The sequence below is a fragment of the Aythya ferina genome (assembly GCF_964211825.1).
Source record: "Aythya ferina genome assembly, chromosome: 5".
In the NCBI taxonomy this organism is placed as follows: domain Eukaryota; kingdom Metazoa; phylum Chordata; class Aves; order Anseriformes; family Anatidae; genus Aythya; species Aythya ferina.
In genome coordinates this window covers 50,864,850-50,892,227 of record NC_140301.1, presented here as the reverse complement: position 1 = coordinate 50,892,227, position 27,378 = coordinate 50,864,850, and the positions used below count along the sequence as shown (strand labels likewise).

Genomic DNA, 27,378 nt, shown 5'->3' with positions numbered 1-27,378 from the left:
CACGTGATGGAATAGAGAGCCTTGTGCTGGAATGTCTGAGCTAAGGGAAACATTTAAAATCAGATCTAGAAATAGAAGTATACAGATAAAGACCCATGGTGCCTTATAGCAATGTTTAGGAGTTGAGACATGGTGTGCAATGCAGCAGATGTTTTAAGGGTCATCCACGTTGAGCCATAGAACAACTTGGTTTGAGTTGCTGTTTGCTCAAGTCCATTACAGTCCATTTCATGGTGTGGTTGTACATACTAGACATTTAGTAGTACTTCATATCGTCACTTGACATCTTGTTACTTTATTAAACTTAATGGCAATTTGTTTTCACTGAAATAAATATTGAGAACTTTGCCAATTGAAAATGGCCTTTCATTTGGTTTATAAAAGTTGTTACTGAGTAAAGTGACTTAAGTGCTTGCTGTCTTTTAATTTTCTCATTTAAGTTCTACGAAGAGTGAAAGTTACCTTTTTAGATACTGTTTTGCGAGTTGAACATGTGCCAGAAAACTCTAAAAGTGGAACCGCACTTGAAATTCGAATTGAAAGGTAAAGACTTTCAGAAAAATCTATCTGTAGTTATATTTTTTTCAAGACTTTTTTGCTGCATCTTGTACAAAGTATTTTACCATGTGCACATAAACACATATTTATATACAGTTAGACACTAGATCTCGAGTAGCCCTGTTAAGGCTACCTCTTTTATAGAGCAAGGGAGCAGTTTCTCCACTGAACTATAACTGCACAATATTTAATCATCAAATTAGAAGAGATCTAGACTTTTCGAAAGACAAGGTAATGACCACTTCCACAATTAATGAAAAATGTCTCTCAGAAGCTCCAAAGTCATTTGATATTATTGGCAAATCAGGCCACCTCTTACTCAAAAGGGATAAATAGCATGCTGTTTTGATATTTGATACATCTTATTTATGGAAAGTCAGATGTATTTTTCCACTGCAGATTCTCTTATGTGGAGACTTGCACCAAAAATTTATGGGACTGGAATACATTTTCTCAATATTCAAATTTAATACTGACACTGAATATTACTTTCAAATAGTGCTTGTAGACAACATAAAAATATTAGATGATATATTTTCCAAAAAACAGGATTCTGAAGCAAGAGTTACATATGTCCGAGTGGAAACAGTGATGGGCAGACTCCTTCATTTTACAGTCAGATTAGACATAAGTACAAGGGTAATACACCAGGATATATTTACACTAGAAGCATGTTGCAATTGTCCTGTAGAAAATTGAAGGTTTCCACCCATTCCCAGAGAGTGGTGGTTTCTCCTTTCAGGACAGTCTACGGCATTGTAAATAGTCTGAAGAGGGAGAGAGCATGTACAAACTTAGAGGCTAAATGGCACAATAAAGGTAAAAATTTGCATGCTCCTACCATCTTTATTTCCTTGCTTTTGTCTCCCAGAACTATGTACTGTGATGAAACTGCTGATGAGTGCTCTGGAATTAATGTACATCAGCCCACAGCTTTTGCTCACAAGTTACTTCAGCTCTCAGGTGTCTCTTTCTTCTGGGATGAGTTTCCCGCATCAACAAAGTCCTCCCCAGTGTGTTCAGCTACACAGCTGGTAAAATAAAATGCATTATGTAAGAATGTAAAGTGATGAAGCATAGAATATATTGTTACACTGATGTATTAGATTCATTCTAAAGGATATAGAAATTGAACTTTTACTTGCATCTGTATTTGCTAACGTTCATAAACACTTCTGTTGATTTTTGACAAGGGGGAAGGAAATAGAGACTTTATTACTGAGTAAAATTCAGAATGTATTGTACTGGAATCGGTTTGCAAGTTTAATGTGTGGAAGTCCTCTATAACTTGCTATTCTGTGGAAATTTGCTCCATTTTTTTGTGATGGCCTAATGTTTCAGATTTTCATGTGCCTTGTTTCTTCATGGTTATTAATGTGTTTTTTTAATACCACTATCAAATTTATATTTGTGTGAAATTATCATTTGTGTGATAAGCTTATCTGAAGTGCATGTTTACATCTCTTGATAAGAAATGCCATATATTCTAATTCCTATCTCTGTAACATTTTAAGGCAACTGAGCCAAAGCTTTCACCTAGCTGGAACCCAAAAATCACTTATGAGCCACATCCGCAATTAACAAGAAACTTGCCAGAAATTACTCCTTCTGACCCTGTACAGATCAGTAAGCTGATTGGTAGAATGGAGCTGAGCCTAACATTAAAGCAAAATGAAGTACTTCCTGGAGCTAAGGTTAGTCAAGCTTTCCTGGTCTTTAAAATTATTGGTTATGTAGGACTTTTTTTTTAACTGTACATAAAAATGGTGAGATTTTCACCATTCAAAAGAATCAGCTTAGGTTTTGTTTTAGATTGGTATTGAATGCAGCCAATGTGTATGTCTAATAAAACATCTTTACAATGGATATCTGATATTTTCCCAGGACATATCATAAAATACAGGAAAAAAGAAAAGGAAAATATAAAAAAAAAAGAAAAAAAAAATATATGTTATCTGTTAAAAAAAAAAAATCCCCTAACAATTATACAGTTTTTAAACTTATAAATAAGTGTGGGTTTGTGGGTCTCTTGTTTTTTCTTAAGTAAACACGTTAACTACTTAGATATTCTCCTGCTATTTCTGTGCAAAGCAAACAGTAGAAGGAACTGCAGGAGGACAGTTAATTAAAATTACATTTGGAAGTACAAGAAATGCATTGAAATCTCTTAAAGGAGGGTTCTTGTATCTTGGAGATGGAATGAATTTATGTATGGCATTGAGTCCTGAGGAAATTGTTTTGTTTTCATGAAACTCCTGCTGCTATTCATTTATCCTTTTTCTTGTAGCACTATGACTAACTTTGCCTATGTATGCATGGAATGCTGAAATGGCTGATTAAAAACACTGTAAAAGGATATAATTACCTCTAGAATTACAAGTAGTCCTTAAATTCTTACTTAGGTTGCAGCACTGTAAAACATGTGAATGTTTCTACTTTTGAGATTTTATGTTAAAATTTATAGCAATAACATAATAATGCTATATTTAAATGCTAGTAGTTAAAATAATATTTTGACTTTGACCTAAAAATACAGGAAACAAAGCAGTTGAAAATAAAGTTTTTTTTTTTCTTTTTTCTTTTCTTTAAAGGTGTGAATAGATGAGTAAATTTGTATAAATAGATGCCCCTTGTCTCCAATTTTAAAATAATCTATTAACCATTGCAGGGAAATTCTGTTCTACTAGAGTTTTCTTCCATGGGCTGCAAAGGCATCTTGGCTCCAGTGTCTGGAGCACCTTCTCCCTGTCCTTCTTCTCTGACCTTCAGTGTTGCAGGATTGTTTCTCACAGCTGTTTTTTTTTCCTTGCAGCCTACATAGCATTTTGCTGTTTCTTAAATATGTTGTTGCAGGGGTGAAAACCTGCTTCACTGATGAGCTCAGCTGTGTCCTGAGGAGAGTCTGGTGCAGGGCTGGCTATAACCAGCCCTGCCCAGCACAGGACAGCCCGTGACCTCTTCTCACAGAGGCCATTCCTACAGCACACCCTGCTACCAACGCTTTGCCACCTACACCCAATATAATGAATATAGGATTCTAGAACTGAAAAATAAATCTATAGCAGTTCTTAATGTAAATTTAGCTTGAGCTGTTCTCACAAGATACGTGGCTTACTCTGTGGTATACCATGTTAAAACAATTAGACTTTTAAAATCATCCTGCTCTTTTGGAATAAAGTATTTAAATCTGTTAATCTGTACACTGAAGAGAAATTCTAGAGAGAACCTTTGCAGTTTTCAAGATCTACTTCAGAAGGAGCTGATTTCAGTATTTTGTAATTAGTACATAAAAACTAAATGTATACTTCTGGTTGCTTCTAAAATTATTAAAGAAGCAAAACTACTAGCATGTAAATGGTATTCTTGAATTTTCCTGCTAGGTGATTCTGTATTTAATTTAATCAACTAAACAGTGAGACAGGTCTGTTCATCTTGCCAAGCTACAGATCAGAAGCAATACACTGTTAAAGTTCTAGCTGTTGGACAACGAAAGTATTGCTGGGATGGCTGTATTCTTCACAGCATCAAAATGTATCATCAAAATATTTGAGTAAAGACTTCGCAAGAAAAATTGTGTTCATTAATTTTTGTCCTTTTTTTTTGCAGTTGGATGTAGATGGACAGATAGACTCTGTACATCTGTTTATGTCACCAAGGCAGGTGCATCTTCTGTTGGACATGGTAGCAGCTATTGCAGGACCAGGCAAGTGAGCGTTCCGTAAATGTTAAATGTGTATTTAGGTTGACGGGAACGAAAATTTGTAAGATAAACAAGTTTCTTCAGTGGAAAAAATGTTTGTGGTGGTAGATTAATAATTTTCATCCGTTTTTAGCAAAATGCTCTGCGTATTACTATAATGCGATTTTTATTCAGTTGCAGATTGTTGGTAATGAAAATGCAGGTAATTATTTTTTTATTTTTATATATATATTTTTAAAGACTAGAGATTGGGAAATGGAAGTTGGAGAAAGTCAGGAGGCCAGAACATTTCTGGTTCTTACAGCTTCTGTTTGACCAGAGGGTTTAGGTTGAAGCGTTCCAGTTTGTTCTGTGTCCTATGCTTTAGAGACAGGCACGGAAAACACTTAATACTGGGTAGATGCTTGATACTCTTCTAACGATGCTGGCATTTTTGTTGTACTAGACTTGTTAATTGGTTTTGGATAACTGGAAAAACATTACAAATAGTTTCTGATTTGTATCATCTTCAAACCTGAAATTTTAATAATTCCTTAATAGTAAAATCTTCAAGGGATTGTGTCCATTAGTCTCTAAAGCTGACCCAGAAATATACAGTGATACCATATGTGAACATATCTGCATATATGATCTTAAAACAGTTACTTCAGACTTGAAAGTAATGCTAAAGAGAGAATAATCCATCTTGGAAGCATAAAATCCCCAAACCAATGTGTATATATACATCTGATACACAACAGATGAGTGTGCATCTACAGATAGACATGCATATAAATCTACACAACAATGACAATTGGTTAATTTTCAGATTCAGATTTTAATTTTCTTTGGGATACTGGTGAGGAAGTAACAGTGAGTTTTGTGTCTTCTTAATTTAGAGAGCCTAAGCAGGATAGAATTGTCAAATAAAGATAGGAAGAACCGACCGATGAAGCAGGAAGATGAGTATCGAATCCAGATGGAGTTGAAACGTTATTTAAGAAAAGAGTCTTTATCTGCAGGAGCCTCATCTGAACAAAGCTTCTATGAGACAGAGACTGCCAGAACTCCTTCTAGTCGTGGCAAGTATAAAAGATGATGCAGTGTAGCAAATAACCTGTTGTGAAAATTACATACATTGAGTGTTGATCTTTTAATCTTAGTAATTTTAGTATCAAAAGAACTTTGACATACTACTATTCAGTGCTACTAATTGTACTGCTAAAAATGAACTCACAGTATTAGGCTGGATTTCATTCAGTGTTTCTTTAAAAGTGTTCAGTAATCTATATGTTATTTTGCAACATTGTAAATACATGTGAACTGTAGTATCTTTTCAAAATATGGTTGAGAAAAGTAATAGTTGCATTGCACTAATATTTTTATTTGTTTAAATATTAAAAAACAGTAAGAATATGAAAATGAAAACTTTGATTTGTAAAAAGGTGTGAAATTATAGAAACTATGCCAATTTGAATGTAAAAACAGAACGGTTAACATTTTATTTTTCTTGCATTTTTTTTTTGTAATTTCTGTCTGTATGTACTACTTGTTTTAGTGTCAGGAGAAGCTGGAGCTTCTGTGAACAATATATTTAGCTGGTTATTTTTCCTTGCCATTGGATTTCTGAACTTAGAAATACATTCCCATTAAAAATAAAGTTAGTTTTTTACTTCAGAAAGTAACTCTTTATTATCCTTGTTTCTTACTAGAAGAAGAAGTTTTTTTCTCGATGGCTGACATGGACATGTCTCACAGCCTTTCCTCTCTTCCACCTCTTGGAGACCCTCCTACTATGGATCTAGACTTGTCTTTAACTAGTACATACACAACGACACCAGCAGGATCTCCGCTGAGCACTACAGTGGTATGTATAGTATTAACTGCATTTAAAATCTCTTTGAAATCAACATTTTTTCTGTGAAACGGTTGGATAAATATTCTTTGCAATATCAAGAACTGTTACTAGTCAACACTTCCTGTTACCGCAATTTTGCATCCTTCTGTCTGTGTATAGACCTGAAATTGTTTAAGAGCTGTCTTGAGGCATGAAGTTATTTAGAGCTGATAGTATTCCTTGTCAGCTATGGAAGCTGTATTGGAAAGTTGTTTTTTTTGTTTGGCTACCAGGACAGGAAATGGAAAGTACTTGTTTTGAAATTCCTCAGAAATTAACAATGGTCATCTGTGAAAGACCCTTTGATTTTTCACAACTGTCTATTTGATATCTGAGTCTTGTTTTAACATGGACTATGCTGGCAATGACAATGAAAATACAAAATCATTATACTCATTTCCTAGAGAACAAAAGCTATGCTGTTAACAGATTTGGGGAAGATGGAGATATTAGGTGCCTAGCGTTTTACTTAATTAAAGCTATGGACAATGTATGCTTTTTACAGAGAAACAAGATAATAGATGTTCATTGAGAGAGCAGCTTTATCCAGCTTTATAAATACGTGGATAAAGACTACTATAGAATTAAAAAACGTAGCCTAAAGCATATCTACATCATGCAGTTGAGTGTTAAAATGCCATGAAATAGCATGCTGTTGATTGTTTATGCATGTCTCCATGTTCCTTTGCCTTACTGTTTATATGTTATCTAATAAATAAGTATACAAACATCTATTTAGCAAACTTACGATGTAGCATATTTTTGTTTTAGCTTCAACCAACTTGGGGTGACTTTCTTGACCGTAACAGACAAGAGCTACAACCTCCAAGGGGTTCTTCGCTTACAGCCAATGTGGTTCACCAGACTTCCTTAAGAAGGACATGTGAGTAAAAATGCTGTCTTACATTCTACTCTCCAGATAGTTCTGGAAAGAAATTGTTAATGGAGCAACTTGGTAAAAAGAAATGAAAATCAAAAGAAAGATGATGTTATGAATGTTTTATTGCTGAAAAATTATATCGACAAACTTTTGTATTTCAGCTATTCCATCCAGATCTGTTTCTGTGGATGAATCCAGACCTGAGCTTCTTTTTAGACTGGCAATGGGAACTTTCTCAGTGTCTGTACTTCATATTGACCCTTTACCCCCACCTGAAAGTTCACTGAACCATAACCCATTGACACCAATGGCTCGGGATTTCTTTGCCCGAATAGAAAAGATTGAGCCAGCCAAGTTTGCAACAGAAGATTTTCTGTCTTTCCGAGAAGTGTTTGCAGAAGCTTGTTCTCATGATCACCTTAGGTATAACTTTGCTTGTTAATAAATCTAATTTAAGTAAATATATTTATCTCTTAAGTAAACTTGAATAAAATAAAGAAGTTTATTTCCATTGGAAATGCCACTTAATTGAATTGCATTGGACTTGTTTGTTAACTTCGAAATAGCCTTGTATTTTGACACCTGTTGTCCAAGGTGTATTTTTAATATAAAAAAAGAAGCTAAAATATAAACACTAAAGTAAACCTAGCACCTTTCTATGATTGATCAGTTAATCTAGGTAAAGTTTACTGAAGAAAGCTACAGAATCAGGATCATTAAGTAAAATATTTCTTTAGAAACAGATGTATTTTTAATACCGTCTTTACTGCAATAGAGGGATTTCTGTTTGGAAATTTCTGTTTGGATATTTCTGTTTGGATTTCTGTTTCTTCGGTTTTTACTTAATGCTAAATAGTATAGTATTAGTAGGGATAAGAAATGTGGAAAAAAAAAAAAAAGTTAACAAAAACCCTACAGTTAGTCAGGTAGTAATTTTTTTCCTGGAAGTTTTTACTGTCCCAGTACAGTGTGTGATACAGAATGTTTAAGGGTGTAAACGTGTTTTCTTACCTTGTGCATATAAGCTAGACTTCCTTAGGCACCTGACTTTTTCCTTGTTTATATAAGGATTCCCATCTTTATGTGAATTATACCTTAAGTTAGATGTCTGAAGTGGTCTTCATTAATTTCTCCACACTGACCATTGTTGCACATATGACAAGTGAAATCCTTTATCTTTGTTGCTAAAGCTACAATGAGAAACGTCTTTTTAAAGAAAAAATTGTCAGTTTTAACAATTTTTTTAAAAGGCTTGTAGTGATCCTTTTTTTTTTTTTTTAACATTTATATGTTTAAAGATTGACTTTTCATAATTTTATTATTTCATGCTACTTTCTGTAATTCATAATTTTCATAATTCAGATTTATAGGTACTGGCATCAAAGTGTCATATGAACAGAGACAAAGGTCTGCTTCTCGAAGTTTCAGTACTGATTTATCCATTGGGGATATGGAGTTACTGGAATGCCTTTTCTCTACTGACTCTCATTCCATTCAGCCTCACTATACAGAGGTATGCTTTTTTTATTTAAAAAAAAAAAAAAAAAAAAAAAAGGCAGGGAGTACCCCCAGAAGAAATTTGGAATGTATGATTTAAAATGTTAGATTTTAACTTAGTTACAATTATTAAGTTATAAGTTTTATAAATGCTATGGTTTTAAGACACATCTCATATTTTAATTGTAAGCTCAAATGGTAAACCAGACTGCTGTCATTCCTGACAAAAACAGTATTTAGTAGCCACATTTCGGTAGTTTACCTCTCTTTAAAATAGTCTTAATGTAATTTGGGAATTAGAGTAAGATTTTGTTTCAAAAACTAACCTGTGGAGTTACGCAATAGGAAGGCTTCTTTAGGTGATGCTTGTTGCTCTTTAATGATGAGGGGCATCATTAGAAGTAACTGAACAAATGGATTGAGTAAGTGGATGGACCAGGGCTCTGTTCACTGACTTGAATCCAGGATTGCATGCTATCTGTTCTAGGTAAAATGTCATAAATATATTTTCCTATGGCCTCCTTATCCACTAATTATTTTTGACTCTTTTATTCTAAAGCTGCTGACGTTTCATTCTGAAGAAGAAAAAGATTCTCATGCTCTGCCTTGTCTTCAGCTTCATTATAAGCATTCAGATAACAGAGGACCTCAGGTAAGGAGGGAGATTACAAACACCAAGTTTCTGCATAATAGCATTTGTCTAATTCTGTTCATTTTAACAGAAAGGTACCTTGTGCAACTGAGAGTCCTCAACTCTCAGCTATTATAATTTGTTTCAGTATGTCGTTTTTAAGGATTTTAGTGCTTTTTCTCTTTCTTTTCAGGGTAGTCAAGGGAGACTCAGTTCTATTCCACAGAAAGCAGAGTTACAAATAAAGTTAAGTCCGGTGTTTTGTGAGCTGGATATTAGTATTGTAGATAGATTAAATTCTTTACTTCAACCACAAAAACTAACTACAGTGGAGATGATGGCATCTCACATGTACACTTCTTACAACAAGCACATAAACCTGGTAAGTTGATTTTTTTTTTTTTTTTTTTTTTTTTTAGCAGGAAGACAGGATAGTCTATTTTTTGTTTATTTTTGTTTTTAACTTCTGATAAAGAACAGTGGCTATCTCATTTTAGTGATTGTATGCTTGATAACAAACCTGAAGTCAGTGGTAAGTTCTTTTACTTTTTCTGTTTACTTTGTTTTAGCATAAAGCATTTACTGAAGTTTTTCTGGATGATTCACATACTCCTGCAAACTGTAGAGTTTCGGTTCAAGTCACTGCCCCCGCATTAAATCTGTCTGTTCGCTTCCCAATACCTGACCTGCGGTCAGATCAGGAAAGAGGACCATGGTTTAAGAAATCACTTCAGAAGGAGATTCTTCATCTTGAATTTGCAGATATGGAATTTAAAACTGAGTTTATAGGAGGATCAACTCCAGAACAAGTTAAATTAGAACTTACATTTAAAGAGCTAACTGGTAAGAATATTACGTTTAAGTATTCTTTTTTTATATATTTTCCCAGAAATTATGCAGTTGAGACAAAGGTAGTTTTTTATGGATTAATCATGACTTTTTTTCCTCTTGAAGGAATGCCTTTCCATCTGCATTTTGAAGCAGATATCTCTGCGGCAGTCTTGTGTTCTGTACTAAATATCTGCATAAGTCAAAGTAATACTGTTGGGAGATGAGAGTAATGGATGTGTGTGTAGTGTTTGCTTTCTTGTTTTTGAGACCTGAGCTACTATTTCTGTTATTTTCAGTCATATTGTCATACCAATTTGTTTCATTTTAGGACATCTTTGGGATCTCTGTCCCAAAATGAGTGAGGAATCTCAATTCTAGTCTGGAAACGAAGTGATTGATTATGTCCTAAATAATTGCCATTGAGAAAACTGTAGTACTTTTATGCCTCTAATAGCTTTGAAAGTAGTAAGTCCTTGAGACTGTTTTATATTTACAGCCTTCTCTGCTGATTTGTCATTCCTTGCACCTTCTAAGGGGCTGTCATAAATCTAGTGATGCTATGTAAATACAGGTACCTATACATTAGAAGCATCTGTTTTTCAAACTTTTGATAGCTAGAAGATAATGTGAAAGCATTTTGGTTTCAAAGGCGCCTTGTTCGACCCCAACCTGAGGAGTGAGCAACCTAAAGTTAGCAGTTGTTATTCGTGTGTTAATTTCTTTTTTTTTTTTTTTTTTGTAATTTTTTTTCTCTTCAGGTTCGTTTGAAGAAGATAAAGCACAAGCACCAATAAAATTTTTTCAAGTGTCTGGTGGTGTAGATGGAGATATGACATCATCAGATAACTTCGACTGGCCTCGGTAAAATAATGTTTTATTTTTCTGTGTGGGTTGTTTGGATTTTTGAAGAACTGTTGTTTTTTGAATTTTAATGCAGACCATCTATGTGGCAAATGCTTTAAAATTAATTGCAAAGTAAGAACATATAACTCTTGAAAAGAACCAAAGAGCTTCTAAAACTTCTGCATTTATAATAATGCAAGTTGGTTTTAAAGTATAAAAGTTTCTGGGTAGATTTGAGTAAATTTCAGTGAAATGTGGATGATTGGAGACTTGAAACTTTATCCATTCTTATTTATCGGTTTACATTTTCTCCTACTTTTACAGTGAAGACTGAATACAGACAACCAACAAAAAGATTTCAGTTGCATTTTGTCTTAAAATACTAATAAGATGGTACAAAGTTGTAAGAACAATAAAGAGACTTGCATTATGACTGTATTACTGCAGCCTATATCACATGTAAGGCAATTCAATACCTTACAGTTACCGAACAGAATCACCTAACAGCTGTGACAAGTAATAAGCTGTTGAAAGAGGTTGTTTTAGAATTTGCCACATACATTTTTGTCACAAAAATCAGTGTCTTTTTGGACATTATTTTTGTATGGAATTATTTTCACTATGGTTTTCTTGTGTACAAGTAATTTTTTTTATAACAGTGTACATACAGTGTGCAAAGAGCATGCAGAGCTTTTTTTTTTTTTTTTTTTAACAGCTGCTGGTGGTCTAATAGTATAAGCATTATTTTAGGAGAGCGTTAATTTTTTTCTTTGGTCATCTAATGGTCACTTGGTAGAGTTGAGAATAGCAGACCTGAACCTTTTGGTGCAATGGTTCTTTTTTTATATTACCTTGTGCCTCTAAGTTTGGTGATCTTTCTCAATAGTATCACTCCCCCTAACAGATGTTCCTGTCTAATAAAAGATCTTTGATCTTTGACCTGCTTAGTCCATGTGTATTTACTGGCTAGCTAGTAGAGTAGGACACATGACTGTGGTACCAATATAAAAATTCTGAGCATCTCTAATGGCTTGTTTTGCATAACTTCTCCAATATCAGGATTGTATTGAAAATAAACCCTCTGGCTGTGCACTCCATTCTGGAAAGGATAGCCGCTGAGGAGGAAGAAGGAGATGGTAATTTTCAAGAGGAAGAAGAAGGAGGGCCTCATTCTTTGAAGGATGTCTGTGATATTAGAAGACCAGAGCCTTCTCCTTTTTCTTCTCGTAGGGTCATGTTTGAAAATGAAGAGGTACTATAAAATATTGTTACTGCGTTATTCTTACAGTAGATAAAAAAAAAAAAATAAAAAATCAAAATCAATCTCCTACTTTGTATGCCTTTTCTGACTCTGTTTTTTTTTTTTTTTTCTTTCAGATGGTGATGCCAGGAGATATAGTTGAAATGACAGAGTTTCAAGATAAAACAATTAACAATTCTCATTATGTACTGGAACTCATGTTACCAAACATTCACTTAACATTACCTAACAAAAGCTTTTACGAAAAACTTTACAACAGGCAAGTGTGATAATTGTTTTTGCTTAGTTATTGTTACTTGTACTTTTAGTTCTGTGTTTATTGTTCGTGAAAGCAATTGAACAAATGGCTATAGTGGGTATTTATTTGTGTGGTTTTCTAAGAATATAAAGTGCTCTGTAAATACTCTTCCAAGTATTAAGGACACTATCATATACCTGATCAGTGCCATAGCAGTCAGCTGCTGAAAAAGTATTTGGCAGATTTTGTGAACATAATTAAGTCCCGTGATTTTGGTGAAAAATGTTTTTAGATCTTTGTTCACAGTTTCTAGTTTTGCTCTAATCTTTCTGAAATAGTGAATCCCAGTCTGTGTTTCTGTTAGTTGTTCCTAATCTGCAGAAAAACAAAACAACTAGATTTAATCAATTAAAAAAATAAGCATGTAAGCATTATGCTACATATTAGCTACATGAAGAGACATACTGATCTGTTTTAGTTTAGAATAGCTGTTATTTTACTTCCAAAGTGGAAAAGCTGAAACTTTTGTTGAATGTTCAGGTTATTGAGTGTACAGGTTCTGTTACTGTACTTCTGTACTGAATGTCACAGATCTTTAGATACAGAGTTGCTTAAAATTAATGTTTCTTGCAACTTTGCTTAAAAATTGATGTGGTCAAAATGGTATTTGCCCCTCCTTACCCCCCAACCTATTTATCCAAGATGCATTTTATTAATAGAGGCCTTGGTGTCACTGTCAAATGCTAGATTTTGATAAATGCATGCTATGATTATGGAGGGAAAACATTTTCTTATTTATTGTTTTTATTCTTGAATATGTTACTCCTTTTTGTTCTCTTTAACTTTTTCCTCTTCCTTGCTTATGAAGTTTGTTACGTGAAATCTGTGAAGGAGATACTGCTTGTTTTACCTTATACTAAGTGCAAATACAGCAATGTGTTTTATATAATAATAACAACGTATTTCTTTGTAGGATCAGCAATGATTTACTGCTGTGGGAGCCAACAGCTCCATCTCCTGTAGAAACATTTGAAAACCTTTCTTATGGTGTTGGATTATCTGTGGCCAGCCAGCTCATCAACACTTTCAGTAAAGACAGCTTTAGTCAGTTTAAATCTGCAGTTCATTATGGTAATACATTTCATAAATCCTTTAGAACTATAGTGATACAAAAGCATAATTGGCTGAAGTGATTAAGATGATATTGGAAAGAATGTGCAAATTTGTAAGAAAGTCTTTACTTAAGAAAGGAAAAAAGTAAATTACTTTTTAATTAAGTAAAGTGTGAAGTTGAATTACATTACTGTTGGGAAAATGAGTTATTGGTAGAATGTGTAGTAGCTAGAAAGTTAATTGTTTTTCATTTTATCTGTTAGATGATGAGAGTGGATCAGAGGAGGAAACACTACAATACTATTCTGCTGTTGATCCAAACTATCGCTCACGCAGAAGGAAAAAGCTTGACTCTCAGAATAAGAACTCGCAAAGCTTTCTGTCTGTGCTGCTAAATGTGACACATGGATTAGTGTCAATATTTACAGATGTAAAGGTAAGGCACTGTATCTGGAAAACAATATGTAAAATCAAATATAGTATGTAAAAAGTTCTGTTGTTTTGGCTATGGGACCACTTATACTCTATTTTGTTTTGTGGAAGGAACAAATGTGTATAACAATTCTGTAAGCTTCATACTACTGTACTGTAATGTGACATAATATTTTTAGCTATTTATTTATTTATTTTGCTTAGTTCAACATGAGTATAACAGACGAACTAAATGCAAGCAGAAAAATATTTGTTAGTATCAAGTATAAAGATAGTTTGGACTATCCAACTGCAGCAAGCTCAGCAGTCAATAATTCATGTTTCTGCTCTTCCTTCAGCAGGAAGATGGAAATATACTGGAAGGAAAATACGGCGAATTCTGGTTTGAATTCAACAGCGGTTCACTTTTTAGTGTGACTAAATATGAAGGCTTTGAAGACAGACACTATGTTTGCCTCCATTCTAGCAGCCTCAATTTATATCACCAAGGTAGGTGTGGGATTAAGGTGGCTGTGGGGGCTAAATTTGAAACAAGATATGCTTGTAGTTCTGTAGGAGAAATGCTGTTGCCCTACACCATCCTCCTCCTCCCTCCCCCCCCCCGTTTTCTTTCCTCAGATAGTATGTGATTTGGCTATAATTTGTTGTTAATGCTCCTAGAGTGCTACAGTAATACAACTGCATTATAACTGTATTTGTCTAGTTATTGGTTTAGTTCAAGCTTTGTTTGGCAACTTCTGATCTTTAAAGATTTTGTGGTCCTCTTGTAAGTATTAGCTAACCAGTCTGTTCTTTATTCTGAAAGTGAACACCTCCTACATGGTAGTAGTTACTTGATTTTTAAAAAAGTACAGGTTACCAGTGCAATTCAGGTTGCTCTGTCTTCTTGGGTATCTAATTGTAGTCAACAAATGAATAATTTTAAGCTATGTAGTTTGTGTCTGATAACCCGCATGTAAATAAACTTCTCAGGTTTTTCCCAGAGACATACCCCTGACTCCATGTAACCCACAGGAGAACCATGTTTTTAAATGTTAGCTAAAACCATGGTTTTAAATATTACATAATGTTCAACCACACTTCCACAATTTGCAGTTTTAAGTGTGCATGACTAACTTTATTTGGTGGTAATGAAAAAGATTTTAAAGGTATTAAGAATAAGAAGAATGTTCCTTAACTATCAGTAACAGCTTTGAACCACGAGATAACTTGTGACAAAATCTCTCTGCAGGTATGGTGGATGGGGTCGTCCCTTCATCTGAAGTACGACTGCCCAGCACAATACGTCCCCATTGGTTAGAACCTACTATTTGTTTTTCGGAAGAAGATGGTCTTAGTAGGACTACTTCAGATGGTGTGGGAGTGGACTGTCCAAATATGTTGACGGTTGCAGTCAAAATCCAATCAGATAAAATAGAGAGCAATACAAAGGTTTGTTTTTTCAAATTTCTGCTTTTAGAAATTACTTGAGTTATGCCAGTGTATATGGGAGCCTTTAGGTTTCAGATTGCAAAGGTTATAAATGAAGAAACCATGAATCCTGAGCCACTTTAATTCTCTGTTAAAATTAGAGTCTTTTGGGTAGCTTATAAAGTTTACACATCAGCACAATTTAATAATTCTTCCAATGCTTCACTTTTCACGTCACACTATGTTTACAGAATATGTTTATTATCCAGTTGATCTTTTTCTTGTTGAGTTTTAATCCAGTGAAAAACACGGCAAAAACAAATATTTAAAAGCTTTTCTGTTCAGCTTACTAGCAGTGTCATCTAATAGGCAGCCTTTTGCTTACCTGTTTGGAACAACACTCTGGTAAATGAGTGGTACATTTGGCTTCAACACTAGCATTCATTAGCATGGCTAAAAGATGACCTGTTAACTTGCATAATGATGACAAGCTGGTAGGGTTATCTAAAGAAGAAGGAATCTGCAGACCAGCACAATGTCATTGTGGCTCAGTTGACTCAGGTTTAAACAGCATAATAAGGGACTGCATTGGGTTTGTGCTCCTGGTAGTTCCTGGGGGATCCCAGAATAAATGAACTGATAGCCTTCCAACCACCGCCACCACAAAACTGATTGTAGTTTCCAAACTGTCCTGTTGCAACAAGTATTAGACTGTATTAAACAGGGTTTCTGTTCTGGGAATTGAATTTTTAATCCTAGCCAATCTGGACAATTCTGTCTGGACAACTTGTGTTCAATTCTAGGAGTAGAAGGATGGCTGTTTCACAATCTAAATCTCAAGTAGTTGTATGCATTTCATGTAAATTGACTCGTGCAGCTTTCTTGTACAGGAATTTCTAGTTGCTGTTGGACTAAGAGGAGCCACCCTTCAGCACAGAGTGTTGCCTTCAGGCTTAAGCTGGCATGAACAGGTCAGATTGCTACAGTTGTTTCAACTGCATCTTCAATTTCAGTTTCATTACTTCAACATAATACCTTACTTTTTAATAGAATTGCTTTAAATATCAAACTAAACCTCAATGTTTTTTTTTTGTGTGAGATTTTGTCTTATTATTTTACCAACTTACGCAATTTAAGTAATCAAAACAAACAAAAACCCCACAACCCAACAAAAATCCCACTACTAGCACTGAAACCATTTTTGCATTTTTTTTTCGCTTTTGCTCATTCCTTTTGCATCATTCCTTCTGTTTCCTGTTTTGCATTGTTTGAATAACAGTGATGGAAAATAATTTGGGGAAGCAGTAAGCAGCTGACTATGTAAATGCTAGTAATTCATATTTCTGAATCAGAGGGCCTGGATTGATCAGTTACAGATGTATAGCACAGCAGTTAAGACTAGAGAGCCCAGAATGTGAAGCTGTGTGTAAACATGCATAAACAAAGATGTGCCATCACTAGAGTAGCAGTCTAGTTGCATCTATTTGCGTGGATGCCATACCGAATTACAGATGGTAAACCTTGTTGTTTAAGCTTACAATGCTTATTCTTCAATATGGTGGGTGTATTTTTATGTTCATTTTTATTTATATAACTGCATGGAGCTGCATTTGTTGCTTTGCACACAGATCTGTTACTATTATTTCCACATAGTGCTCTTACGTGTTTTTGTAGCCTGCTTTACATGATGTCGCTTAGTTATCGAGTGAATATTGCTTATTTATTGAGCTCAGTTATTGCTGTGAGGGCAGTGAAATTGGCCAATGGAGTAGGTAGGGAAAATGATAAAAAGCCAAGCTGTGCTGGTATGCATGCTGCTTGAAATTATTTTAAGGAGGAATTTATAGAGTGTAACAGAGAGAAGTATGACAGGTCTCAAGGAGGAGGATAGGATCTATTTTAAGCATTTTAGGCTACCTTACTACAGATACCGCAGTATATGAAAGCAAATACTAACATTTATAGCAAAGACGCAGAAAGATGAGTGAGGTTGTATTTGGGAAATGCTTTAGAAATGAATTGGGAGGTGTTGGACAAGTAGCCAGTTAGGTGTCTGTGGATTGGTCTTTTCATACGTTTGTCTGCAAGTTTGGATATTGTATCTTTTGCTGTATATACATTCAGTGCTTTTCTGTATTCATATACTGGGTGAGCACCTTTAAATATCTGAGCTTCTTTCACTTCCTGGTCCTTGCACTAATCAAGCATTTTACTATCATACCAATTACACATTTTCTCTCTTCTAATGTATTATTGTTTGTTAAATTAGCAGATATTGAAATATTATAATAATATGTTTGTGATTTTCAGATTTTATATTTTTTGAATATTTCTGATGAGCCTGTTTTGGGATATAATCCTCCAGCTACAGTTACAACTTTTCACGTACATCTGTGGAGTTGTGCACTTGATTACAGGTAAATAAAATGCCAGTGTATGTCACTTGGTGGCACTGCAGCTACATATTTATTCTTTAGGGATGTTCTGGTTTGCATGTTGTTAAGAACATGTATTTAGGCTTGTTTGGAAAAAATGCTTAATAGTGTAAGCAGTCTAAAGTAGGATAAATATTTGTCTGAAAATTGGAAGACTTAGTTACTTTTAAGCGTGTATGGAGTATTAATATATATTTATTTTTCTGTTTCTTGTTAGGCCTTTGTTTTTGCCGGTCAGATCACTACTTACTGTTGAAACTTTCAGCATTTCCAGCAGTGTTGCAGTAGATAAATCCTCTTCTACCCTCAGGTATAAGTTGAAGTGCTTAGTGAAAAGTGGAAGCTTCTGTGAAATTTGTAATGCCTGTTTACTATTTGATCTATGAAGCACTCATATTGTGTAAATGTTTGCACTGGTAAAATATACCATTGAAATATACTCTGATTAGATGTAATTATTCTGTTTATTAGGTTAAATAAATTATATAGTTGGATTACTTCTGTACTTCTGTTCTACTAGCAATTCTGCAATTTTTAATAAAGCCAGTTGAAAGTTGAAATTGTATTTTCTTAATTAGGAGCACTTTAGCAAATCCTTAAGAAATCTTATATGTAGACAAGTAATTACTTAACAAATTATATAGGGATTATTTATTTATTCAAAGTTGAATATTATATAGGGATTATTCTATTTATTCAAAGTTGAATATATATTCTGTGCACATCCACATCAGAATGTACATTTAAGTAACTGTAAGCACGTGCTCCCTGATGGGTTCTCTGATGTGAGCTATCTGTCAAGTTGTTTGTTTCTATTGATACAACCTTATAAATAACCTTTCAAAAAAATGTGTCTTTTTACTTCCTAAAAAAAACAACCACAACACAAAACACAAAAACAATACAACAAAAAAACTAGAAGTATTTGTTTAATAATTTAGCATGCCAAAACAGATTATTTTTTTTATTCTAGAAAGGCCCAAGTTTATAAACTGAAAAGCCAATAATATCTTAGTGATGGTGAATGAACGTTACAGTTGTTAGATCCATGTTACGCAGTTACCTGATGGATTTGGAAATGATGAAATGTTGAAGTGAAGAATTTTTGGATTTACGATATCTGAGATATATTTGTATTTTAAAACATTTTTGTATACTAACTTAATACTGTTTCTGGTGAATTGCACAACATTTCTTTATTGTGTTTAATTTCTGTTTTTTTTTTTTCTTTTTTTTTTTTCTCTCTTAGAATAATTTTAGATGAAGCTGCTTTGCATCTGTCTGACAAATGCAACACTGTTATGGTGAACCTCCATAGAGGTAAGGACCTTTCTAACAACTGTAATCAATTGCTCAATTTCTGATAGTACATAAAGAAATAAAATTACAGGAATATTCAGCATATATGAGTTACTGAAGAAGATCTGAGAAGATAAGGAGCAGCAAGTTGAATATGAATGAGTAATGTGGTGTTGATGAAAATGAGTGTTCTTGTTTGGATTTGTAGTTGCAGAAGCATGTCAGAGAACAGAAACTTGAAAGTCCTCTTGTTCTTGTTACAGCTGCGTATGAGGTATTTGAAAAAAGCATATTTTGTGAAAATCTGAAGTTAGCACAGAAAGAAATAGGAAAAAGAAGCTCTTAAAATGAGTTATACATTCTCAATAGCTGTACTTGAAAGGTGCTTTATGGTGTGGAATTCTAGGTAGTCTTTTCAGAAAGATATCGACTATTTTACTCTCATTCATACAGTAACAACCATTAGGACTGAGTAGCTTACAGCAATATTTAAAAATAAATTGCAAAAATAATGAAGCCCTGTGTGCACAAATGGGTGTATTTAGTTTAGGTAAGAGGTCCCTAATGAAGGATGGAATAAAGGTGTGCTTACTGTGTTTAAACATGAAAGAGGGGAAATAAGTTATTTGTGGTACTGAAGGATTACTGCAGTATTAAAATGTGCTCTCTCTCCTACTTCGGCTAAAAAACTCCTGAGATGCTAAGTCACCCAGCTTCTGTGTGCCTCTATCTCTAACTCTTATGGGTGGGATGAGGATAAATATCTTAGAGATTAAATTGCGCACCGATGGTGGCTGTGGGGGTTATGCATTGGACTGAAAATTTTTGAATTCTCATTTTGCATAGCTGATACTTGAACTTGTGACTTTTCATATTTGAAGGAAATACAGAAATATAAAAGATTTTGGCAAAAAGATCCTTTTTTTTATGCTTATACTATTTCTAATTGTTTAATAACCAAAAATGCATAGTAAGGAAATGTTTAAGTATAGTACTTTCTTTTTTAAACACATTGTCTTTCAGATTATGTTCGTGTTATGGATATGGGATTGCTGGAACTAACTATTACAACAGTAAAATCTGATTCTGAGGGGGAAAGAGTAAGTAATTAATCACAACTTAAAAAAAAAAGTCTGCAGGACAGATATGTGATTTGAAAATTACTTTATTACACTTAGAATCTGTTTTTTTCAGCTTACATGTACTATTTTTTAAGTCCATTTTGACTAGTTCAACTAATTTAAAAAATCTGTGTATAGAAGCTATTTTTATGCAACCTTAGAACGGTTTTAAGAATATTCTTACGTGTTTCTTATCTAGACTAAACCACGTTTTGAGCTGCATTGTTCCAGTGATGTAATCCATATTCGCACCTGCTCTGATTCATGTGCTGCACTAATGAATCTTATACAATACATTGCAAGTTATGGTGATTTACATCCTCCCACTAAGACAGAGATTAAATGCGGAGTTAGCAAGCCGAAAATGAAGGTATAAAGTAACACTGACTTAACTCTACACTTCCTGGTAATATGTTTTAGTTTTGATATCCATGTCCTGTTTCCAAAGAATATGAGAAATTCTTAAGTTAACAAGAAATTAACTTATTTTATCTAAATAAAAAAAAAAAAGTTTGAGAGTAAAATACTACCTCTCTTCCCCTTCCCTTCCCCCCCCACTTTGATCACTACCTGATAGCTTAAATATTACGTGCTGTTTACCTATTGTACTTTATTCATATCCCTCCTAAACAAATTCCAGGATACATATGAGCTGTCCAAGTTCTCTGATGACCCAAAAGTTGCAATAGCATTTTTCAACCTAAATGATTCCATGATTCTGTGAAATATCCTGAATCATAATTTTCTAATCTATTTTATGAATTGTCTAGCTGATAGTTTCAGCTCACCTGATGAAACTGTGGGTTAGGTAATCTAACTGCTAGGTTACCCTAACCCTAACAGTTAGGTTGGTTATCTTAGTTTAACAGCCATATTTCAAGACATATAGCAAAATCTTGTTTACTGTGATGTTGCAGTTACTTTTTAAGGTATGACTGTATAGTTCATCTCCTATAGGTAGAGACTTTTAGCCAACCCTCTTCACATGGACCAGCCCTTGCTGAATCAGAACAACAGATTTTAAGGGATTTGATGAGTGATGCTATGGAGGAAATTGAGACTCATCAGACTGCGTCTGCCATCAGGCCGGAGTCTAATGGTAAGAATCCTCTGGAGGCATAAGTACACATAAAGAACGACCTTTGTGAGTGGAAAGTGGGATTGAAAGTTTCATGTATATTGAGATGCTGCAGCAATAATGAGAATGTGCCTTTAATGTCTGAAGTCATCTAACTATTGAGTACGAGATTCTCACTGTTAGTAACAGTAATGCAAAAGTAATTTAATGTTCTGGACAGTTACACATTAGCGAGATAGTGAAGACAGCAAGGAAGGAATCTGGCTTTATAGGACACTATAAAAGACCTCAAATATTCTAGAAGTATGTTAGCACAGGTGTAAGTTTGTATGGCATACTGTGATACGGAGGAATCACAGACTTCCATTTTGTATACAAAGGTAGTTCAGGAGGATAGTACAGTTCCGAGACACAGAAAGAATTTGAAGGTATGAGGCAATTTTTTAATTAGCAGACAGAACAAGATCATCGATTTAATTGCAAGATTATAACTTCTACATTCTGGTTAGCTCTAAATCCAGGTTTAAATTGACTAAGGATTTTGTATTGCAAATAGTGGTAATATTTATTTCCACAATGTCTGTTCTTGTTTTGGTGGTGAAATGTGAGGAATCAGTGTGATACTGAAAGTTACTGATATTAAGACCTGTGTCTTTTTTTTTATTTTGTTAGTACATCTCTACTAGTAACTAGATATGATTAAATTGTAATTGTTTCAATTGTACAGTAGGTTAATTTTTGAAAATTATCTTGAATCAATTCCTATTATAAATATATAAGCAATTTCTCTTGATGATGGAGTGAGTTTTAAGTGTTAAGTTACTTTGTTCATATTTTCATATTTTATAAAGCTTTTTCCATTGAAACATGTTTCTTCTACTGTTCTTCACCTCCCAGGTGTTTTGGATGACAGGTCACAAACTCAGGAGCCATCTTGCTCAGATCTCTTCCTGTTTCCAGATGAAAGTGGAAATGCTTCACAAGATTCAAGCCCCACTTATGCTTCATTCACTCATCACTTGATAAATGAAGCTGTGGGAGATGTCCCTGCAGAAAGTGATGACTTCTGCATTCTTTTCGCCCCCAAAGTCGCTGTTGCTGTAAGAAGTTTTAAGAATTACTTAAGGATTTTTTTTTTTTTTTTTAAAGTAAACGGGGTCAGAGGAAAGCTTATATAAGACAAGGAGAAATTAGACTTCATAGTGTTTTTTGGGGGGGCTTTTTGGTTGATTTTTGTTGGTGGCTTTCTCATTGAGAAGTGAGTATTTTATATATTAGTGGACACAGTATCACAGAAATTTTTGTGTGCAAGGACTTCACATACTGTTGGGAATAAACGCAGCTATTTCCAAATACATATATAATTTTTCAATATCAGCAATATATAATCGTTCTGTGATCTGAGTATTATGTCAAAGTATATTGGTAGTTTTTCTACATTTTATTTATGATTTATTATTGCTATTTTGGCTTTACAATAATAGCATAGTTTAAAAAAAAAGTTGTAAAAAATTACTATACTTATCAAAATAATATCTTCCCAAGTCTTTAACGTTTTATTCATTTTTGTTGTAGTCTAAGCTTTCAGTGCTTTAACGGGCATAAAGTTCTACAAACCTCAAAGAAAAGCTTGTCTGTCACTTCACGCTACTACCTGCCCACTGCATTAAAAGTTTTAGGAAACTGTATTTGAACTCTTTGAAAGCAGCTTGTGTTCATGTTCTTTGTATCACGTCTGGTTGTATTCTGCTTAATAGAAGTAGTTTTGGATTCCTGAATAGAAGATGTATTTGACATATTGTCTTTGAGCTAGCACAGTAGTCTGAACTCTTCCATGTGCATATGGTGTGTGTGTGTGTGTATATATATATATTTCTTTGCTTGTTTGTTTCACCTCAAAATGTTTTATTTTGATTTTAGTTTGGATGAGGAGTTATTATTTTAAACTTCTCAGCTTCTATGTTATTCTTATGTGTATCTATGTTACTCTGTAAGAATCATTCCTAAACAAAGCCGTGTTGTGTAAGCTTCAGAAAACAGTACAGAATCGTCTTTTTTTCTCTTCAAAGGAAAGAATTAGACATGTCAATAAAGAACGTGAATTTCACCTTCTCAATATTATGTTCTTTTTTTAGGACAAAGAAGAAGAACCAGTAATAAAAAAAATGGTTGATGATGCAATTATTATAAGGGAAAATTATTTCAGCCAACCTATGAAAAAAACAGATACAAGCAAAGCTCCCCTTCATTTTCCCGTTCCTCTGGTACGCTATGTTGTGAAGGAAATCTCTCTTATTTGGCATCTTTATGGTGGAAGGGATTTTGGGACTGCACCACCAACATCTCCAGCTAAAAGTTTCATGTAAGTGTTTGACGTGGTTTTGTACATTAGAACATTTTAAAGTACTTTATTTCCCTTTGAGATTTTATAGTGAGATTAACCTCAAGTTTACCTCCCTTGTTCCTTTGCTTCCTTCACATTAAGGAATGTTGTTATTTGGTTTAGCTTGTTGTATTTTTTCCATGTCTTAACCCAAGCAAGCTGGTTTGTTGTTTTTTTGTGTGTGTGTCATTTTTTTGTTTGTTTTTCTTTTTTGAGGGTGGAGGGATGGGTTTGCTTTTAAGGGTTACTTGAAAACTTAAATTTTCCTAAGCAGTTTGGTATTTAAGCAGTGAGTGTAAGAGACTGTGATGGCTGGAGTCTGATCTTACCGATGTCACATATGCTAAAGAGGAATTAATACTTTCATGGCCAGAATTAAGGAAATGTTTTATTAAAGTGAATTTGATAGGAAACATACACCTAGCACTTTAAGTATGCATTACTTGAGCAATTAAGAAGAAAGGATTTTGTTTTGGTAAACAGTAAAACAACTTTCAGTTTCTTTTTTGTCTTGTAACCCACAAAATACTAGTGAAACATGCACATTCTTAGAGTTGGACTTACAGTGAGATGGCTTTAAACTCAGACTAGGAAAGTGTACTTTCTTTTTCTTTTATTTCCGCAGAAGTCCCCATAGTTCTCCTTCTCATACACCAACAAGGCATGGAAGGAGTACAGCATCTGGGGGAAGAGGAAGAAACCCAGATTTCCTAATGGAAATACAATTGAGCAAGGTGAACGACTGTGTGTGAATATGTTCACATATTATATTGGTTTAATATCAGCTTTCCACTAGATGCCAGTGGAAGAAAGCATACGCAATTCTATTTACATCTAAGCAAGCACATTGAAAGTGGTAGATGTGTTTAACAATAAATATATTTGTTCTAGCAGAGTATTGCTTGGTTGCTAACTGAACCTGTTTCCAAACATGGAGGAAACCTATTATAATACTCTGAAAGTTTGTTTTCACCATGTTGTACAGCTGCTGTTCTATTTTTCTGTCTTCAGTTCTACTCTGAATTAATACACCTATTATGAAATTCAACGTTTAGCAAAATAATTGGGATGTAGATCTGTTGAAACATTCGGTGTACCATTTGACAACTGGTTATTAAACAACATCCACTTATGGGAAACACAGCAACGATATAATGATATAACATTATTTACCACCCTTCAGGAATAATTATGTTGCTATTGTTTTGAAGCCTGATTAGAAACTAGTAGAAACTAGGTGCATGATTCAGGTGCTATGAAGAATATTGGCAAGGAGTTAACCAAATCTTATGTTAAAGGGATCAATAACAGAACATTTTAAAATAAAGTTTTCTCAAACACTTTCATAAACGTGAAAAGGTACTACATAAAACTGAATGCCTTTTATAATCTGTGTGTTCTTCTGGAGTTTAAAATTCATGTGATGACATTAGCACTTTGATACGATTAGTATCAAATATTTTTGGGAAATCTTATTTTATTCTTTTTGGCAAAGCATGGCATTGCAATAAAAAAGAGGTAAACAGGAAGAGTTTAATATTCCATGTGGAAAATTTAATATATGGAAATATAATGTTTCTTAATTTGCAGGTATTTAATGAGTAGGTATTTAGTGTTAGTACTGAGGCTTAAAGTTTTTTCATACTTCTTAATGTTGTGCAAGGCTGTATAATAATAACTATATTTAAACAAGAACTCAAAGAGAAGAAAATGCTGTAAAAATTGGGAAGTTTATTAACAGTATTTATGATCAACTAATCTTGTCAACACTTACAATGGTATCACATTTATGTGGAGTACAGGGCACAGTGTAAAATCTTGGTATCTGGCCAGTAAAAGCCACTGTTCTGGCCTACCCCAGACAACTTGCAGACAAGCATGCTATGGGAGTTAAGACAAGGCATGATTTGTAAGAAAGGAGATGCAGCTACAGGATTGAGAGGAAAAAGCAGAGTCCATATTAAGATGAAAAGCAAAACTTGCACTTCATTTAACACCACTGACTCTTTGTTGTGGTTTGAATTGACATACTAAAATATGAATATGTGCACAAATAGGAATTGAAAGATTTCTAATGTTAGGTATTGAAAAATCTGAGTGGTTTTCAGAAGACCTGTTACTACTGCAAATTTAAAACAGACTGAGCTTTAAAGTTTGTTTTTTTGTTTGTTTGCTGTTCAAGTACTATTCTGTTGTTAAAACTTTGCTATCACTGAAGCTGATTATGTTGTTTTTCTTAATGTATTAAAAGGTGAAATTCCAGCATGAGGTATACCCTCCAGGTGGTGCAGAAGGCGAATCCAATCTGTTGGAACAGCCAGTGTCACGTCAGGTTTTTATTGTTCAAGACCTGGAGATTAGAGACCGCTTAGCTACATCACAGATGAATAAATTTCTTTACCTCTACTGTAGTAAGGAGATGCCCAGAAAAGCTCATTCAAACATGGTATGTTTATGGAAAATTTTAATTCGCTATAATTATAGTGGTTGGACTGTCATTGTGGAAGATGCATAATACTCTTAATATTGCAGAAGAAGGGGCATGAAGCACGAGATCGTGGAACAATGAAGTGATATAACTTATTTTGGTAGTTATTTTCTTGTCTCCTTTGAATATTAAAACTAATGGAAAAGTCAACTTGAATATTAGTATGTGAGATACTAATTTTCTTAAGTTTCTGTCATTTTTAGAAGGTATATGTGCAGGACTACTTCAACAGCTTTCAGATTTTGGTTTTGAACAAACATTGCTTGTGTGTGTATTCTTAGATTTCGCAGCACATGCAGAATTTTATAGTCTTACTGCTTCTGTAATTTATGAATTTAATTTTTTAGAGTTTCCTTATTATTGGTGTAAAAGTGAAATTAAAATAAGCTACTTATTCTATATTGGCTTTAGCAAAAGATTTCACTTTGGCAAGTGAAATCAGATCAGTACAGAACTTTTGCAGTAAATATTTGTCCTAGCGAGTGTTCTGAAATTTAATAATTGTGAATGTTACTACTTACTTATCTTGTTGCTGTTCCTCAGTTAACAGTTAAAGCATTGCATGTCCGTCCAGAGTCTGGCAGATCCCCACAGGAATGTTGTTTACGCGTTTCACTAATGCCACTTCGCCTCAACATTGACCAGGTTGGTTGTGATAATGAAATACACTTTTATATATTTATATATATATAATATACACACACATATTTGATGGTGTTGTGCTTTCCCCCCAATACTTGTGACCATCACACTGGTTTCTATGGAATTAATTCTCAGTTTGGTACATTTTCATTTATGATCACAGATATCTTTAGATCTCTGCTTCTCTGTTTATATCTGAGTTGGAACTTGCCTTGTTTTCCAGCTATTATAGAGGCTAGACTTTTTACGTTTAGAAACTAAAAATATCTATATAGGTTTTTTCATGAGACTACCAGTTCATCTTCTGAGATTTCTGGTGGTCTCTGTGTCTTGAAATGGTGACGACTTAAAAGCATATGTTATATGTGGACAATCTTGCTTTGTTTGCTAATGAGGTAGTATAGTTGTTTTTAACTGAAAAAAAAAAAATTAATCATTAACCTAGAAGCTGTTCACACTATTTTAGTCAAGGGCAGTCAACACTTGAGGACTCGCTTCTCTACTGTGAAGTGTTTGCTCTCCTTATCAACTGCAGTGGCATGGAGAACAGAAACAAGAGAAATTGTTTGACATTCTTTAGCGAGCCTTCAGTACATGTTAGAGACCAGATTTTCCTTTTATTCATAGAAGAATTCTACTCTGTATTGTTTGTAATAATTTCA

At 34.0% G+C, this 27,378-nt stretch overlaps 1 protein-coding gene across 4 annotated transcripts in view; it reads left to right on the top strand.

The window, feature by feature from the left end:
* The window catches only part of ATG2B (autophagy related 2B), a 44,345-nt gene that overhangs the window by 6,469 nt on the left and 10,498 nt on the right, over positions 1 to 27,378 (top strand). For 2 of the 4 annotated variants that reach the window (XM_084520708.1, XM_084520709.1), the window contains exons 4-34: positions 441 to 543; positions 1,430 to 1,592; positions 2,073 to 2,252; positions 4,165 to 4,261; positions 5,137 to 5,319; positions 5,950 to 6,104; positions 6,906 to 7,017; positions 7,176 to 7,437; positions 8,377 to 8,527; positions 9,071 to 9,163; positions 9,336 to 9,524; positions 9,712 to 9,985; positions 10,732 to 10,834; positions 11,876 to 12,068; positions 12,194 to 12,336; positions 13,289 to 13,446; positions 13,692 to 13,864; positions 14,199 to 14,349; positions 15,092 to 15,291; positions 16,161 to 16,241; positions 17,581 to 17,687; positions 17,923 to 18,015; positions 18,955 to 19,025; positions 20,028 to 20,104; positions 20,325 to 20,495; positions 21,083 to 21,224; positions 22,101 to 22,303; positions 23,339 to 23,565; positions 24,212 to 24,320; positions 25,838 to 26,032; positions 26,618 to 26,719. In XM_084520708.1, the coding sequence (XP_084376834.1) occupies positions 441 to 543; positions 1,430 to 1,592; positions 2,073 to 2,252; positions 4,165 to 4,261; positions 5,137 to 5,319; positions 5,950 to 6,104; positions 6,906 to 7,017; positions 7,176 to 7,437; positions 8,377 to 8,527; positions 9,071 to 9,163; positions 9,336 to 9,524; positions 9,712 to 9,985; positions 10,732 to 10,834; positions 11,876 to 12,068; positions 12,194 to 12,336; positions 13,289 to 13,446; positions 13,692 to 13,864; positions 14,199 to 14,349; positions 15,092 to 15,291; positions 16,161 to 16,241; positions 17,581 to 17,687; positions 17,923 to 18,015; positions 18,955 to 19,025; positions 20,028 to 20,104; positions 20,325 to 20,495; positions 21,083 to 21,224; positions 22,101 to 22,303; positions 23,339 to 23,565; positions 24,212 to 24,320; positions 25,838 to 26,032; positions 26,618 to 26,719 (4,661 nt within the window). Of the gene's footprint in view, positions 1 to 440; positions 544 to 1,429; positions 1,612 to 2,072; positions 2,253 to 4,164; positions 4,262 to 5,136; positions 5,324 to 5,949; positions 6,105 to 6,905; positions 7,018 to 7,175; positions 7,438 to 8,376; positions 8,528 to 9,070; positions 9,164 to 9,335; positions 9,525 to 9,711; positions 9,986 to 10,731; positions 10,835 to 11,875; positions 12,069 to 12,193; positions 12,337 to 13,288; positions 13,447 to 13,691; positions 13,865 to 14,198; positions 14,350 to 15,091; positions 15,292 to 16,160; positions 16,242 to 17,580; positions 17,688 to 17,922; positions 18,016 to 18,954; positions 19,026 to 20,027; positions 20,105 to 20,324; positions 20,496 to 21,082; positions 21,225 to 22,100; positions 22,304 to 23,338; positions 23,566 to 24,211; positions 24,321 to 25,837; positions 26,033 to 26,617; positions 26,720 to 27,378 lie in introns of those variants that run through there. The other 2 variants (XM_084520710.1, XM_084520711.1) reach the window with 2 other exon arrangements.